Raw genomic sequence first — 13,164 nt, 5'->3', positions numbered from 1 at the left:
CTATAACTTATAACATTGTAAATGCTTTTTTATTTTCCTTTTAAATTTATGGGAAGTAATTTCCATGAAAAGTCTTAACAAAAACTTCTCAAGCAAAAAATGAAAAAAAAAAAAAAACAATTAAAAAAAAGAAAGTCTTGTTAACATCCTCTATTTATGGCAACAGCAGCTGAACTAAATACAACTAAGCTGCCATGATTATCACACACAGTTTATCAAAGCCAGGCCTCTGCATTGTCTGCTTTAAAAAAATGCTTCTTGAGCAAATTACACTGAGGACTGCTGATTTATTGGTTATTGCCTCATAATTGGAACCATGCTCATTGAGATATACCTAACTTGTTTTGTTCARCTGTTATTCAGTCATAGATCTGATATCACATAAGCAGTTTGTTGTTTYTCCACAGTGTTTTATTAATGTGAATATCTGAACTTTGATCTGATGTTTTTCCTTCCAGCCTATCACAGTGTTGTCAACTTTTTACACAGATTTTGTTTTGCTAAACAATTGAACTTGAATAGATTTTCTACACAGAAGAAGCTATTTTTCTAGCTCAATTTCTTTCATGTGCAGACYTTATTGTGTCGTGTCTAATTCATATCAACCCAAAGGAATAACACTGCTTTCACAATCTATATATTTATTGAGTTAACTTAGTAGCGGGAGACAGCACTGTCAAAGTTTCTTCCCACTGTATTTTATTTTTTTTCTCTTGTCAAAGATTTCCTTCCACATTTTGCCAAAAGCACAATTCTTCATACATTTTAAAGATAAGCACTTTTGCCTTCTCTGGCTAAAGTTGGAAGGTAGTGCCCATTCAGTTCCCAAACATGTGGAAAATAAATATTACATTTTGTTTGCACTTCACAGGCATTGATTTTATGAAGCACATTTAYTCCTCAGACACTGGGTGACCGTAAGATGATTCACACTGAGGWGAAAGCTGTTTAAACTCATGATTACTGGTTTGTGGGCTACTTTTCAGACTCTTATAGAGCCAGGGGTAAAAATCTGTGCAGCATCTTTCAGTCATCCACTTCTGTTCTGTTCAGAAAACCCAGGMATGGAGTCCCTGCAGGGATTTATAGGCAGCACTTTATCAAAAACATCAGATATTTCCCCCAAAAGCAGAGCCTCTTTGGCTCCCTTGTGTCTCCTCTTGTTTTTGTTATCTTTCACCCCAGACTGTTTTGATTCTTCCTCTGCAGAGAAACTGCTCACGTACGATTGTGTGGCTCCATCTGAGAGCGCAACGCTGACGTTTGTTTGTATGTTTTTGGAGGATTCTTGGTGTATTGATGAGCGTTCTCATAAAAGATTCATCTGCTGATGCAGCCTTGCTTGAAGGATATGAAAAAGCTTTCCAAGATTACAGTTTCCCTTGACCCTCGCGATGGATCCATAAACATTTAACAAGCTTTCACTTGATGTGCTGAGTGGCAATGAGGATGCCAACACAAGAAGAAAAGGGCACAAAATAAGTCCTGACTTGCAAGGATGCAGCATAATCACTTCGGTCAGTTGTGCTGATTAACATAGAAAACTGCAATTAGCTCAACTCAGAATTCTTTAAGTAGTTGGTGTAATGAATAGATTGGTAGAGTTATTGATAAAACATCCAAAAGGCTGCACAAACACATACATTGTGCTTCACTAACAGCTGTTKTGTCTGTGAGACTGACTCAATGATTTGACCTGGTTCAAATCAAATATTCTGATGCTTTAAGGGCAAACTGATGGCTTGACCTTTCAGTTTTTTGTTTAAATTGTCTACCTAATTTCATCATTTGTTTGTAGTCTACTATTGTTGTTTTTCGATTATATCATTGGAGCTTCATGTCAAGGTTGATGCAGCAGGGTATAACGTTCTGTCTCGTGCAAAAGTGAAAAGGTAGCTGAGGCGAGGAGCTCACTGAATTTCGCATCATGCAGGCGTAATTTTGTCTTCAGACATATTTGAGCTTTCGTTGTGTTTTTATAAAGTTTACTGCGTTTGAAAGCAGATCATGTTTGTGTAGCACTTGTTTATTTCTGTTTTGTGGTTTTGCTACGTGTGTGTGTGCGTGGCTACATTTTATCTTGTCTCTCAGCAGGGATTCTTTCCTTCATCTTTTCCAAACAAACACTGTTTTTTGCCAGAATTATTGTTGGTCCCAGCAGGCAATCCTCTGGACGACTGCTTGACAAAGTCTTTGAACACATTGCTTTATAAGTGGTTGGTGGTAATTATAATTGATGCAAAAATAAACTTGCCTTTGATTTAGAAAATTTCTTTTAATTCTTATGTCCTAAACATTTTTGTGTAGGATCATATTTACTCTGACTATGCAGCTTATAATCTTTGCTTCCTTAATTGGGAGATTTGAATGTTTTATTTTTAGCTAGATGAAACATTATGCATTGCTTTTTGGAAGTTTATAAGGCTTTTTAGTTGTTTTTGAGTAAAAAGATTTATGGGTCACGATGAAAGGTTTCATTTGCATTTTGTGGGTCTATTGTAGGATTAGGAAAATGATCCAATTATAGAAGTCATGTTTTTACAGAGAATATGGTGTCACTTTTATAATTAGTTGCCTGTTCATTTCTTTCATATTTTTACTTAAAACTATTCATTTTGGCACTCTGGGTAACAACAGAATTTTAGAAGATGATGCTATTTTCATTTCTTAGTTCAACAAAAGAAGGTTTCATTTTGAATTCATGTCCTCCGGTTGTGTTTCCAAACGGCACCATGCTGATGTTCATTTGTCAACTGCACAGAATACTCTCAATCTAGGTTTTGAGAAATCCTTCTAAGAGCTCTTTCACWGCCTTTTAGTTATTTTCTTAATGACTGTGACTCATCTGTCACTCCCAAAAAATAAGAAATATTCTAGTTTTTAAGTTATTTTACTAAATTCATTACCTGTCCTTTCCTGATATTGACACTGACTAAAGCACAGTTGTAACTAAACTAATTAAGTTTCATGTTGAATTTTATGAAGTTGTTCATCAAATGAAATCTTAGTGCTCAAAACAAACAAAAACATTCACTTGATCTCAGTAAAAAAATCTTGTATACCAATGGATCAGTTTTTTTCTTTCTTATCAAATTCTTCACTGTAGAAAAATAAATAAATAAAATAAAAGCTGAACAGAGTACCCAGCTGTTTGTGTCAGTGTAAATTAACTTTAAAAAGTTAATGGACTGGAACTTGACTGGAATTCAGTTAATGAAAGTCATTAACTTTATTCTAGCTCTAAGAATAAAAAATCTAAAGTTCTTCGCTTTCTATTGTTTATCTTGAGCCAGACGTGCCCACCACTGTCCTCTGTTTAGAAGAGAAGAGATTTCAAAATTAATGTTCTTTGAAGTATTGAGATTCCCCAGCATACGCCATAAAGCTCAAGACACAACATCTAACTCAACTCTTTGTGGTTACTTTTCTTGGTACGTTACATCAGTGCCAATGTAGAAATGTTTGTCAAACCTAAAGTTAGAACCAGTTTGAAGGAACGGAGTACTTTAGTCCAGGGAATTAAATTATGGAATAATCTGGAAGATAGTGTTAAAAATGCCAGATCAGTGTGTATATTTAAGAAAATGATAAAGGTGTATTGCATATTAAAAACACAGTTGACCAAAGCRTTTTACAATTCAGCCAAGCAAAAAATTAAAGCAAAAGTAAAATCAATAAAATAAAAGAAACAATAAAAGAACACGTACTGTACGTGCTAAAATAAAATGCAGAAACAACATGAAACCCTCAGCTGCTTTGGATCTAATTTTCTGTTTGAATYAACCACGAAGGATCGATAAAGGGTCTTAAACATAGATTTAAAAGGCTCAAAAGTTTCAGCTGTCCATACAGAGGTAAACTGTTCCACTGGATTAGAGCAGCAACTGTCAAAGCCTGATCACTTTTATGTTTTAGTTTGGATTTTGGAACGTTTCAGTTGCACGTTGGTAACATTTAGTGAAAAATAGCTGTTTTGTTATTTTAATGGCTTTTGGCTTTCTTTGTGCTATTTCTGTGAATCAAACCAAACGCCTGCAGAAGCCAGAAAATATTTCCTCGTAACTCAGAAAGTAACATTTATTGCTCTTTAGGAAGGTACTGAAATGGAAGTGAAAGTGATACTATTATTATTTAATCAGTGGAAACACAACATAAATGAAAATCGTAGCACATTGAGTTTTCATGTATTGTTTTTTTACACCATTAAATCCATTACATTCAAGGCCCATGAGAGGTTTGAGGAGCCCAAGCTCGAGGCTGTGAGCGAGAACAACGTTGAGCTGGTCCAGGACATCCTGAAGGAGCTCAGCCCGCTCGCACAGAGAAGCCAGGCAGCCGACGAGCTCGTCCGAATCCTGAAAGAGCCTCATTTCCAGGTTTGCAGAGAACTGCTGCCATCTTACTTAATCCACAAATTTGAACACTTTGATTCATTTGCAATGAGCTACTAGTGTTCAAAATTCAACATCATCTCCAAACAGAGCACAGCCACCCACTTCGTATGTTATCACCCATTAAATGGACGTTATTAGCCATTATCAGTCCCTTAGAATGGCTTCAGACTGGCTTCAGACTGTCCCGACTGTGCCGCCTAGTGGGTTCTCCATCCCATAGCATGGCTTCAGATTGTCAGCTGGTTAGTATGAGGCGTCAAGCCACTAAGGTTAATTTTATAGAAAATGACATGGTCTACGATAAAGTGGACCGGACTCCGGCGGTAGCAGATTGTTGCATTCCAACATAAATGGCACTGGTAACCCACTAGGGGGCACTGTCGGGAGAGTGTGAAACCATTCTATGGGACTAATAACCGCTAATAACGTCCATTTAATRGACTGATAACATCCAAACCGGCTGGCACAGCACTGCCCTGCTGATTATTGCGGAATTAGTTGCCTGATTGCGTCACTCTCATTTTGCTCACAGTCCCTCCTAGAGACCCACGATTCTGTGGCTTCCAAAAACTACGAGACTCCTCCTCCCAGCCCCTGCTCGTTCATGGACGCAGCCCTCAACAATCAGCCCGTTCCCCCAGATGCGGTCAGGATGGTGGGCATCCGCAAGGTGTCTGGAGAGCACCTGGTAAGATGGCTCAGCCAGGTTCAATCCACGCCACAATCTCAGAGAATCTTTAATGTATCTACTGCCATTTTGTGCATAGGGCGTGACCTTTCGAGTGGAGAGCGGCGAGCTGGTGATTGCCAGAATTCTTCACGGTGGCATGATTGACCAGCAAGGTTTGCTCCACGTGGGCGACATCATCAAGGAGGTGAATGGCAAGGAGGTGGGCAACGACCCCAAAGTACTCCAGGAGATGCTGAAGGAGGCGAGTGGCAGCGTTGTGCTGAAAATCTTACCCAGCTACCAGGAGCCACACACGCCGAGACAGGTCAGTGCATTTCAACCAGGAAGGAACCCTAGAATACAGTATTTTTTTTGTGTGTGTTTTATCTTTTTTTATGATTTTTCCCCTCCTGTCTTTAATATGCTTGGCCAAGAATTGTTGAAACATTTTAGGTGGCACAAGTTAGTGGAATGTAATACATACACTCAAGAGTTGTATGTTTGGCCATTTTTTATTACGTGATTTACATTAAAAAAAATCTATATTTTACTTGTTGCATGTAAGTCGGCAAGCGATTTGTGTAAAGTTGGGAAATGTCTTTGTGTCAGCTAATGAGCGCCGGCCTTCTGTGAGCCGAAGGAGGCCGGTCAAGCTGAAGATGTGACTCAGTTTAGATGAGAGATCTTATCTGCTGCTGTTTTGCCAAATTGATATGAAGAATGAGAATAAGGAGATAAAACGAACACAATTCTGTGACTGATTGCTCTCAGCAGTAGCTGAGCTGGAAGAAGCCAGGCTGAAATTAATTTTACAACAAACTAAAGTGCACTCGAATGTAATTTCTAGGAAAATGATTCACAAAAGGTCTGCGGGGGTCTTGTGATAGACTTGTAATGTAAGTTTGATGCATAGTTTGCTGTTGATTAGTTTAAAAAGAAAACAAGTTTTGCTGTTGTAGGATTCTTTCACATAGCTGCTGAAAGAAAAATGATTTTCTTGGTTTTATTTGGTTTATTTTTTTAGTTCTGCTGCTGTTCTTAGTTTGCTTTTGCCTGACTTTGTCAATTTCATTTCTTTTTCATGTTTGTGCCTCAGGGTGCTGCTATTTATGTATTTTTTTCTGTGCATTGTCCTTGTTTGTTGAACAAGTCATTTTTGTCACTTAGAGCTTTTGTTTTTGCAATTCACATTTCACGTGTCTGAGGCAAAATGGAAAAATGTTCTGTGATCGGAGAAATTGAAATGTGAAATTCTTTATAGAACCCACCAACACTACGTCCTCTCTTTAGAGCAGAGGAACCATACATCCTGATATCAGCCCACACACAAAAACATGTTTGCTTCTCTGATAGTATGAGGATGCATTGGTGCTCATGGTAAGGACAGCTTACAGATCTGGAAAGGTGTCACCAATGCAGGAAAGTGTAAACAGTTTTAGAACAACATACTTTAAATTCCCTTCTAAACTCATCTTATTCAAGAAAGACTTTGCATGTTTCAGAGAGACTATGTTTACGCTCACCCTGCATCCATTTCAGCAGCATACATGGTGCTGCACTGGCCTGCCTGCAGTCCAGATGATTTAAGACATTTGATGCATCAAAAAAAAAGGCAACAAAAACATCAGCAAAAATTTTACTAACATAGTTTTTGGTAAAGCATCAATGGTGTGGGAATTGTTTTAGGGCTGCAACGATTAATCGACGACTAATCGATTATTAAAATAATCGATGACTAATTTAATAATCGATTAATCATTTTCTTTTTTGTTCTTTACTTTGTTTTTCTCTCCAAACAGCTTTGACACCTTCCACTGCCACATCTGCCTTTCTGTCCTTGACACACATGCACAGTAGTGGTAACTGGGGTAGGCCGTGGACGTCACAAGACATTATACAGACAGGCTCTGGTATCATGGCTACCTGACAACAGAGCTCAAAAGTGTGGGATCRTTTTAAGAAAATGAAAGGGAAACCTGTACAATATCTGCAGAGCAGAACTTGCCTTCCACAGCAATTATTTTTAGTTAGCATATAGCTAAAATCTAACAATGGTTATATAATAGCAGCTGCATTCTGGCACGATAAGCACTATGTTTTATATTCAATTAACATATGATCTGATTAGTCGACTAATCGAAAAAAATAATCGGTGATTAATCGATTATAAAAATAATCGTTTGTGGCAGCCCTAGGGTCAAACAATGTTTTAGTCAAACAGAACCAACAAGAATGAAACAAAAAGTAAAGAATTAGAGAAAAAAATAAATGTTAAATGTAAATAAATTCTAATTATAATAAATTAATAATAGTTTTATGTCTAAAAATCATATTTTATTATTTGAATCTATTTTCCTCATTCAGAAACCTATTAAATTTCTGTTATGTTTCATGTAGGAGAAATACACATTTTTTTCAGTCAGTATTTAATACAGCTGGCAAAATAAATTGTTAAAATATGTATTATGTGCTTCTGTTTTTTAATTCAGGAGATTATAAAAAATCCTTCATTTAATGGGAAGACCCTCTTGATTCAAGAGAAAACTCCGGTTTTTAAAAAAAAATGGCTGCTTATTAATTGTTAATCAATCTATAAGATGAATTAACTTCAGATTAATTCATTAATCAATAACTTGCATCCTTAATGAGTTAACTTAATTTATATCTACTCATATTCATGTAATTAAGCGTTTTAATGATTTGGCTGATTAATCAATTAATCGATAAAATAATCAACAGATTAATCGATTATTAAAATAATTGTTAGTTGCAGCCCTAAATTGTTTATGTAAGTAAGTAAAAAAATAAAGAAAGAATCATTTTTTTATCACTTCACTCTGCTGTAAAAAGCAGTTGGCAGTGTTCAGTCTGTTGTAAAAGTTGCAGGTTTGCTGGTATAAATCTTTATTTCCTTCCATTTCTGAGAGTTATTGTCTGCTTTTATTGTGCTCTTAGTCATGATTCTTGCAAGTACATGCTTTTCTTCAAAAAAAACATTTTTACAAGATATTTTCCTAAAATCCTTGTTTTATTTATTTATTTATTTATAGAACTAAAGTATCTGAGTGTAATTAAGTATGTGTGCACTTGAGATCTAAAAAGGCTTCTGTAAACACTCTGGAGTGGCTGTCAGTCAGCGATTTTGCAAAGGAAAATGTGGTTTTGTTCAGACTGCTGAGAGCTGTGTAGGTGGATGGAGTGTTTGGAGTTAAAGTTCTTTTTTAAATGCAATCCAGCTGTCGACATGTCCCGCCCGGCCTCGAGCCCACCCATCACTGAGTGACTAAACCAAAGCTGACAGCTCCATTTGGCTGCAGGAGACTGTYGTGTGTCTGTCCGTGCTTGTAGAGAAATGAGACAAACAGGACAACGAGGACTGATGGGCGTTTTTTAAATGTTTCTACAACAGTTTGGTATTAGACAAAAAAAAAAAGAAAAGAAAAGTGCAGGGGAAGGGACGGTTGCTATGGTTACAAATTTTGTCTCCATCTTTATTTCTCCCTCCCTGTTTTTCCTTCCCGTTTGTGTCAGTCTGTTAAGCTCTGTGTGGCTGTTTCATACTGATGAAGCCCGTCCACCACCATCCTCATCGCCCCTCCTTTAAAACTGAGTTCATCCAGCCTGACAGTGTTTTAATGATATGCTCCTTCCTTCTTCCAGGCCTTTGTAAAGTGTCACTTTAATTACGACCCGACTCATGATAACCTGATTCCCTGCAAGGAAGCAGGCCTCGGCTTCAGCAGTGGAGACATTCTGCAGATCTTTAACCAGGAAGACCTCAACTGGTGGCAGGTAATTTTAGCCACCATCATTTTTAATTATCGTCTGTAAAAGATGAAAGGCGGGCATATTTATCAAAATACATCAAAGTATCTCATGAACCTCCTGACAAAATGCATTCACAAAGTGATGGTTGGATGTACATCCACAGCTGAATATGTCTTTGAGTCATGAACATGATTCAAGATAGCAGTCACATAAATGGCTAAAACACAGTCAGTTTTACAGCTATTGAGCTAAACGTTTTTGTGGTAGTTTTCCCCAACACATATTCAGTGTGGAAACAGATGAGACATTGTTTAAGACTTTGTCCTCAGCCATTGCCTGCCTGTTAGCAGAAAATCTCATTTTGCACTGAATGGATTTTGATGAAACCCAGAAAGCAATCAGTGGATGTACATCCACAGTAGATTAACTTAAGGAGTTAATTCAATTAAAGATGGCCACTGCAGCTATTTGACCTTTACCAACACATGAATGGATTAAACTCTGTCAATTACGCAGCTATTTCTACTACTACTGTTTTATTTGTAAAGCACTTTAAAACAGCTACAGCTGCAACAAACATGCATGTAAAATCACAGAACGTTTAAAAACACACAAAACAGAATAAAAACAAAATCAAAACAACGGAGTAAAACAAATAGGTTTGATTTGGTAGTCACAACTCATACTGAGCGCTACAACACCTCACAATAATGCACGACAATCACACAAGTTATTTCATGGTTTCACCCAAATGACGATAAATCTTTTCTAAACATAAAATGACTAAGATCATTTTATAACTCAATAGGCATTCCTTCATGAAATGCAGGCTTGCTTTATTTGTGTTTCCTGCATATGCTGCAGCTGTGTTTGTTTCACAGGCCTGTCACATTGAAGGGGGGAGCGCCGGCCTGATTCCCAGCCAGCTTCTCGAAGAGAAGAGGAAAGCGTTTGTGAAGAGAGACATGGAGCTCGCTACGACAGGTAAAGGCTCCTCTAATTATGCACATTTCACACTGGTTTCTTCCCTGCATAAACAGCCTGGCAACAAGGACATCTGTTCTCTCTATATAACACAAGTACTGCATCAGGCGCTCGTCTTCCTCTTACCCCTCCTATGAGATCCTCTCACAGTGAGTGCATAAGAGTCAGTGACGAGCATCAAAGGAGCTCAGGCAGCCCAAAACAATCTGCAGGTTATTAAGCCGCAGAATGTGACGTTCACAAAGTGCCCTCGCCGAAACAGAGCGTTGATTCAGGAGCGGTGATAAAACCCCCGTAAACAAAAGCCTGATCAATAACGATTTCTGCTCATATACGACATGGAGCGAACAGAGGTTTTATGTGTTCCCATCGATCTGCTCTACGGAGAGTCGGCGTCGGCAGCGAAGCAGGTGGTGAGTCAGAGCGAGCTGTTTGCCCTTCACTTATGGAGAGGACGACGTTCAACTCTACCAGCCTTGAAGGCGAGAAAGGAAACATTTGTCTTCTGCCACATATTTCCACACATTTTTACCTAAAACATACTTAGAAATAAAATGTTTGAATTGTGTACTTTTGAATAGTGAGACATGGCTGTGAATGAAATATTTAATTAGTTGTTTTTTAAGCTCTTAAGAGAGGAATTTAAAGTGTGTTTTGCCCCAGTTTGAACACAGCCGAGCTCTTCTTGTGGACAAATTTTCTGTCATATTGAACAGAAGGTCAGCAKATTGCTAAGTCACAGGTGTTCTCTGGCACCAAACTAGTTGCACAGATTGATCATTATTAGTGTACACTGCCATCTAGTGGTAGTTTCTACATATTATCCTCTAAGGCAGGGGTCTGAAACCTGCAGTTCTGGGATCAGATGTGGCTCTTTGTTTTCTCTGCAGCAGCTCTTTAAGCAAAACTAACATGRAATTTTTTACAAGTATTTGTGTTAAAGGGGAGATATTATGTATTTTCCAGGCACATAGTTCAATCTTTACCACAATCAATTAACTATCAACAACCTTCAGTTGAATAGAAAATGCTGTATATATCAAATATAAATTTGACTTTGCCTCTGAACACCTTGAAATTAGCCTCTGTCTCTTTAAGAACCCCCTACTGTTTCTGACACTCCCACTTAAGCACGTCTTCACAACAATGCTTCGGGGGAGGGGTGCTCTGTGGGGTGGGAGATTCAAAGATTTTTTCAAACATCCATGAATGAGTCAAAGCAACACTCTGGGTAGGTTTTTGATGAGGGAATGGATTTTAACGACTTTCTTTTCTTGCTTTGTGCAACATATGAATAAGAATGTGCCATTAATACATTAATCCGCTTCATTAGTTTAACCTCAGAATGTAACAARCTACTCTTTGTAAGTAGTCTTATATAAAACTTGTGTTATTGTATTTGTTTCAATCTCCAACTCAAAAAATAAAAACTAAACATTTGCATCTACTTAGATTTACTCAATTCAGTTGAGTAGAATCTGTTCAACATAATTTATTTAAGTAAATCTAAGGCAAACATATTTTTGTTGCTCTGAACAAACTTTATTTAGAGCAGGGGCATAAAAGTTGCAGACCACTGCTATAAGGTTTTGTATTCATGAGATGGCAGAGCTTCTCCCTTCACAGTAAAATGTTTCATCTGTTTAGTTAAAGTGGCAGCAAAAACAAGAATGTTTGGTTTGATGGAGCTGTGCTACTCTCCATCTCAGGTCCTCTGTGTGCAGGGATGGGTGGGAAGAAGAAAAAGAAGATGATGTATTTGACCACTAAGAATGCAGGTAAAAAGAATCATAGCGTTTTGTTGGAGCTTTAAGCAAAAGTCCCTCGTGGTTTATTTCACATTTGTGTCTGGTTCCCGCTTCACTAGAGTTCGATCGGCACGAGTTGCGGATTTACGAGGAGGTTGCCAAAGTCCCGCCTTTCAGGAGGAAGACACTGGTTCTGATTGGRGCACAGGGGGTCGGTCGACGTAGCCTGAAGAACAAGTTGCTGGTGTCTGACCCCCAACGCTATGGCACCACCGTCCCCTGTGAGTTCAGCTATTCACTGTTAGACACCACAAACACTGTCATGCTTTGTTTGTTGATTTATTTGATATGGCAATGCTTATATTGTGTGTCTAGTTTTTCACAGTTTAATTTTAGTTTGTTTTTCATTTTTCACATATTTACTCTGCATTTGATCGGTTGATCCTTGCATTTTACCACCTGTGTACCAATAATTCTCTGTTTTTGTGCCATGCAAATATTCTTTAACAAAACCCTGAAGCTGGTGTTTGCATTTGTCGTTGCCACAGTCACTTCTAGAAAGCCAAAGGTGGATGAGAGGGACTGTCAGATGTACTCCTTCATGTCCCGGAGCGAAATGGAGTGTGACATCAGGAACGGCCGTTTCCTGGAGCACGGCGAGTATGACGGGAACCTGTACGGCACAAAGATCAACTCCATCCACGACGTGATAGAAACAGGAAAGATCTGCATCCTGGATGTCAACCCACAGGTGGGCCTCAATAAGATGTTTCACCCTTCTGATCTCAGTTGGACGAAAGCTTCTCGTCTTTTATTATTTAAATGACTAAATTTACTTACTTTAGCTGCAACTTGTTGCTTCACACACTTTTTCAAACTGATTACATGTTTATTCAAGAATAATACTTAAACTTAAATCCATAAAATCATCCATAAAGTTGGGGGGTAGTACTATACTCGGATAAATATTTTTACTTATGTATTTTAACTGAAGTATCGACTTCATTCACAAAATGCCTCAGTACGGAATTGAGACCACGACGTAAAAAGCAGTTGAAACGAGCTTACCYCTGACACTCCTTCGTGCTTCAGAGCGAGATAATAACAGATCCAAGCAGGCGACATGATGTGAAAAAAAAGGGGGGGGGAGTATTCCTGCACCTTTGTAATGATAACGAACTAATGACATTAGCGTGTGACCGGGCCGCTCCTCGAACAACAACAAACACATGTTCATCTGTAATGGCTGCCGTCTACCGGTGTTCTGAAAAAGTTTGTATCCCTGAAAAAAAACGTTTCCCCACCAGAGGGGGTGTGCGCGAGTAGGAAGTAATCTGCTTTTCCACCACAAGATGACCCAAACCTCATGTGAAGTCTCTGACTTTTTGTGTTGGTGCATCCTGGTGGACTATGTGTAAAATGCCAGAATTCATATGATGCTGCTACAGCTGATATATATTTGTTGTCAAAATACCTAATATGTTGTTGAAATAAAATGAACAGTCCAATGATCATTTTACTGATAGAAAGACTGCAAAGGCTGAAAAATCTTGAAATTTGTATGAAATTGGAGGTAGTTTGAGTTTTAAAATTTTTATGC

The 13,164-nt window shown here is 38.1% G+C and overlaps 1 protein-coding gene across 4 annotated transcripts in view; it reads left to right on the top strand.

Moving 5' to 3' along the window:
• The window catches only part of mpp2b (MAGUK p55 scaffold protein 2b), a 51,181-nt gene that overhangs the window by 35,900 nt on the left and 2,117 nt on the right, over window positions 1-13,164 (top strand). For 3 of the 4 annotated variants that reach the window (XM_014008109.1, XM_014008110.1, XM_014008107.1), the window contains 8 exons: window positions 4,224-4,376; window positions 4,927-5,082; window positions 5,162-5,389; window positions 8,725-8,856; window positions 9,714-9,816; window positions 11,526-11,594; window positions 11,684-11,845; window positions 12,113-12,315. In XM_014008109.1, coding sequence (XP_013863563.1) covers window positions 4,224-4,376; window positions 4,927-5,082; window positions 5,162-5,389; window positions 8,725-8,856; window positions 9,714-9,816; window positions 11,526-11,594; window positions 11,684-11,845; window positions 12,113-12,315 — 1,206 coding nt within the window. The remainder of the gene's footprint in view (window positions 1-4,223; window positions 4,377-4,926; window positions 5,083-5,161; window positions 5,390-8,724; window positions 8,857-9,713; window positions 9,817-11,525; window positions 11,595-11,683; window positions 11,846-12,112; window positions 12,316-13,164) is intronic. The other variant, XM_014008108.1, reaches the window with a different exon arrangement.

This window comes from Austrofundulus limnaeus, unplaced genomic scaffold, assembly GCF_001266775.1.
Source record: "Austrofundulus limnaeus strain Quisiro unplaced genomic scaffold, Austrofundulus_limnaeus-1.0 Scaffold48, whole genome shotgun sequence".
Classification (NCBI taxonomy): Eukaryota; Metazoa; Chordata; class Actinopteri; order Cyprinodontiformes; family Rivulidae; genus Austrofundulus; species Austrofundulus limnaeus.
This window is presented reverse-complemented; position numbering and strand designations above follow the sequence as displayed.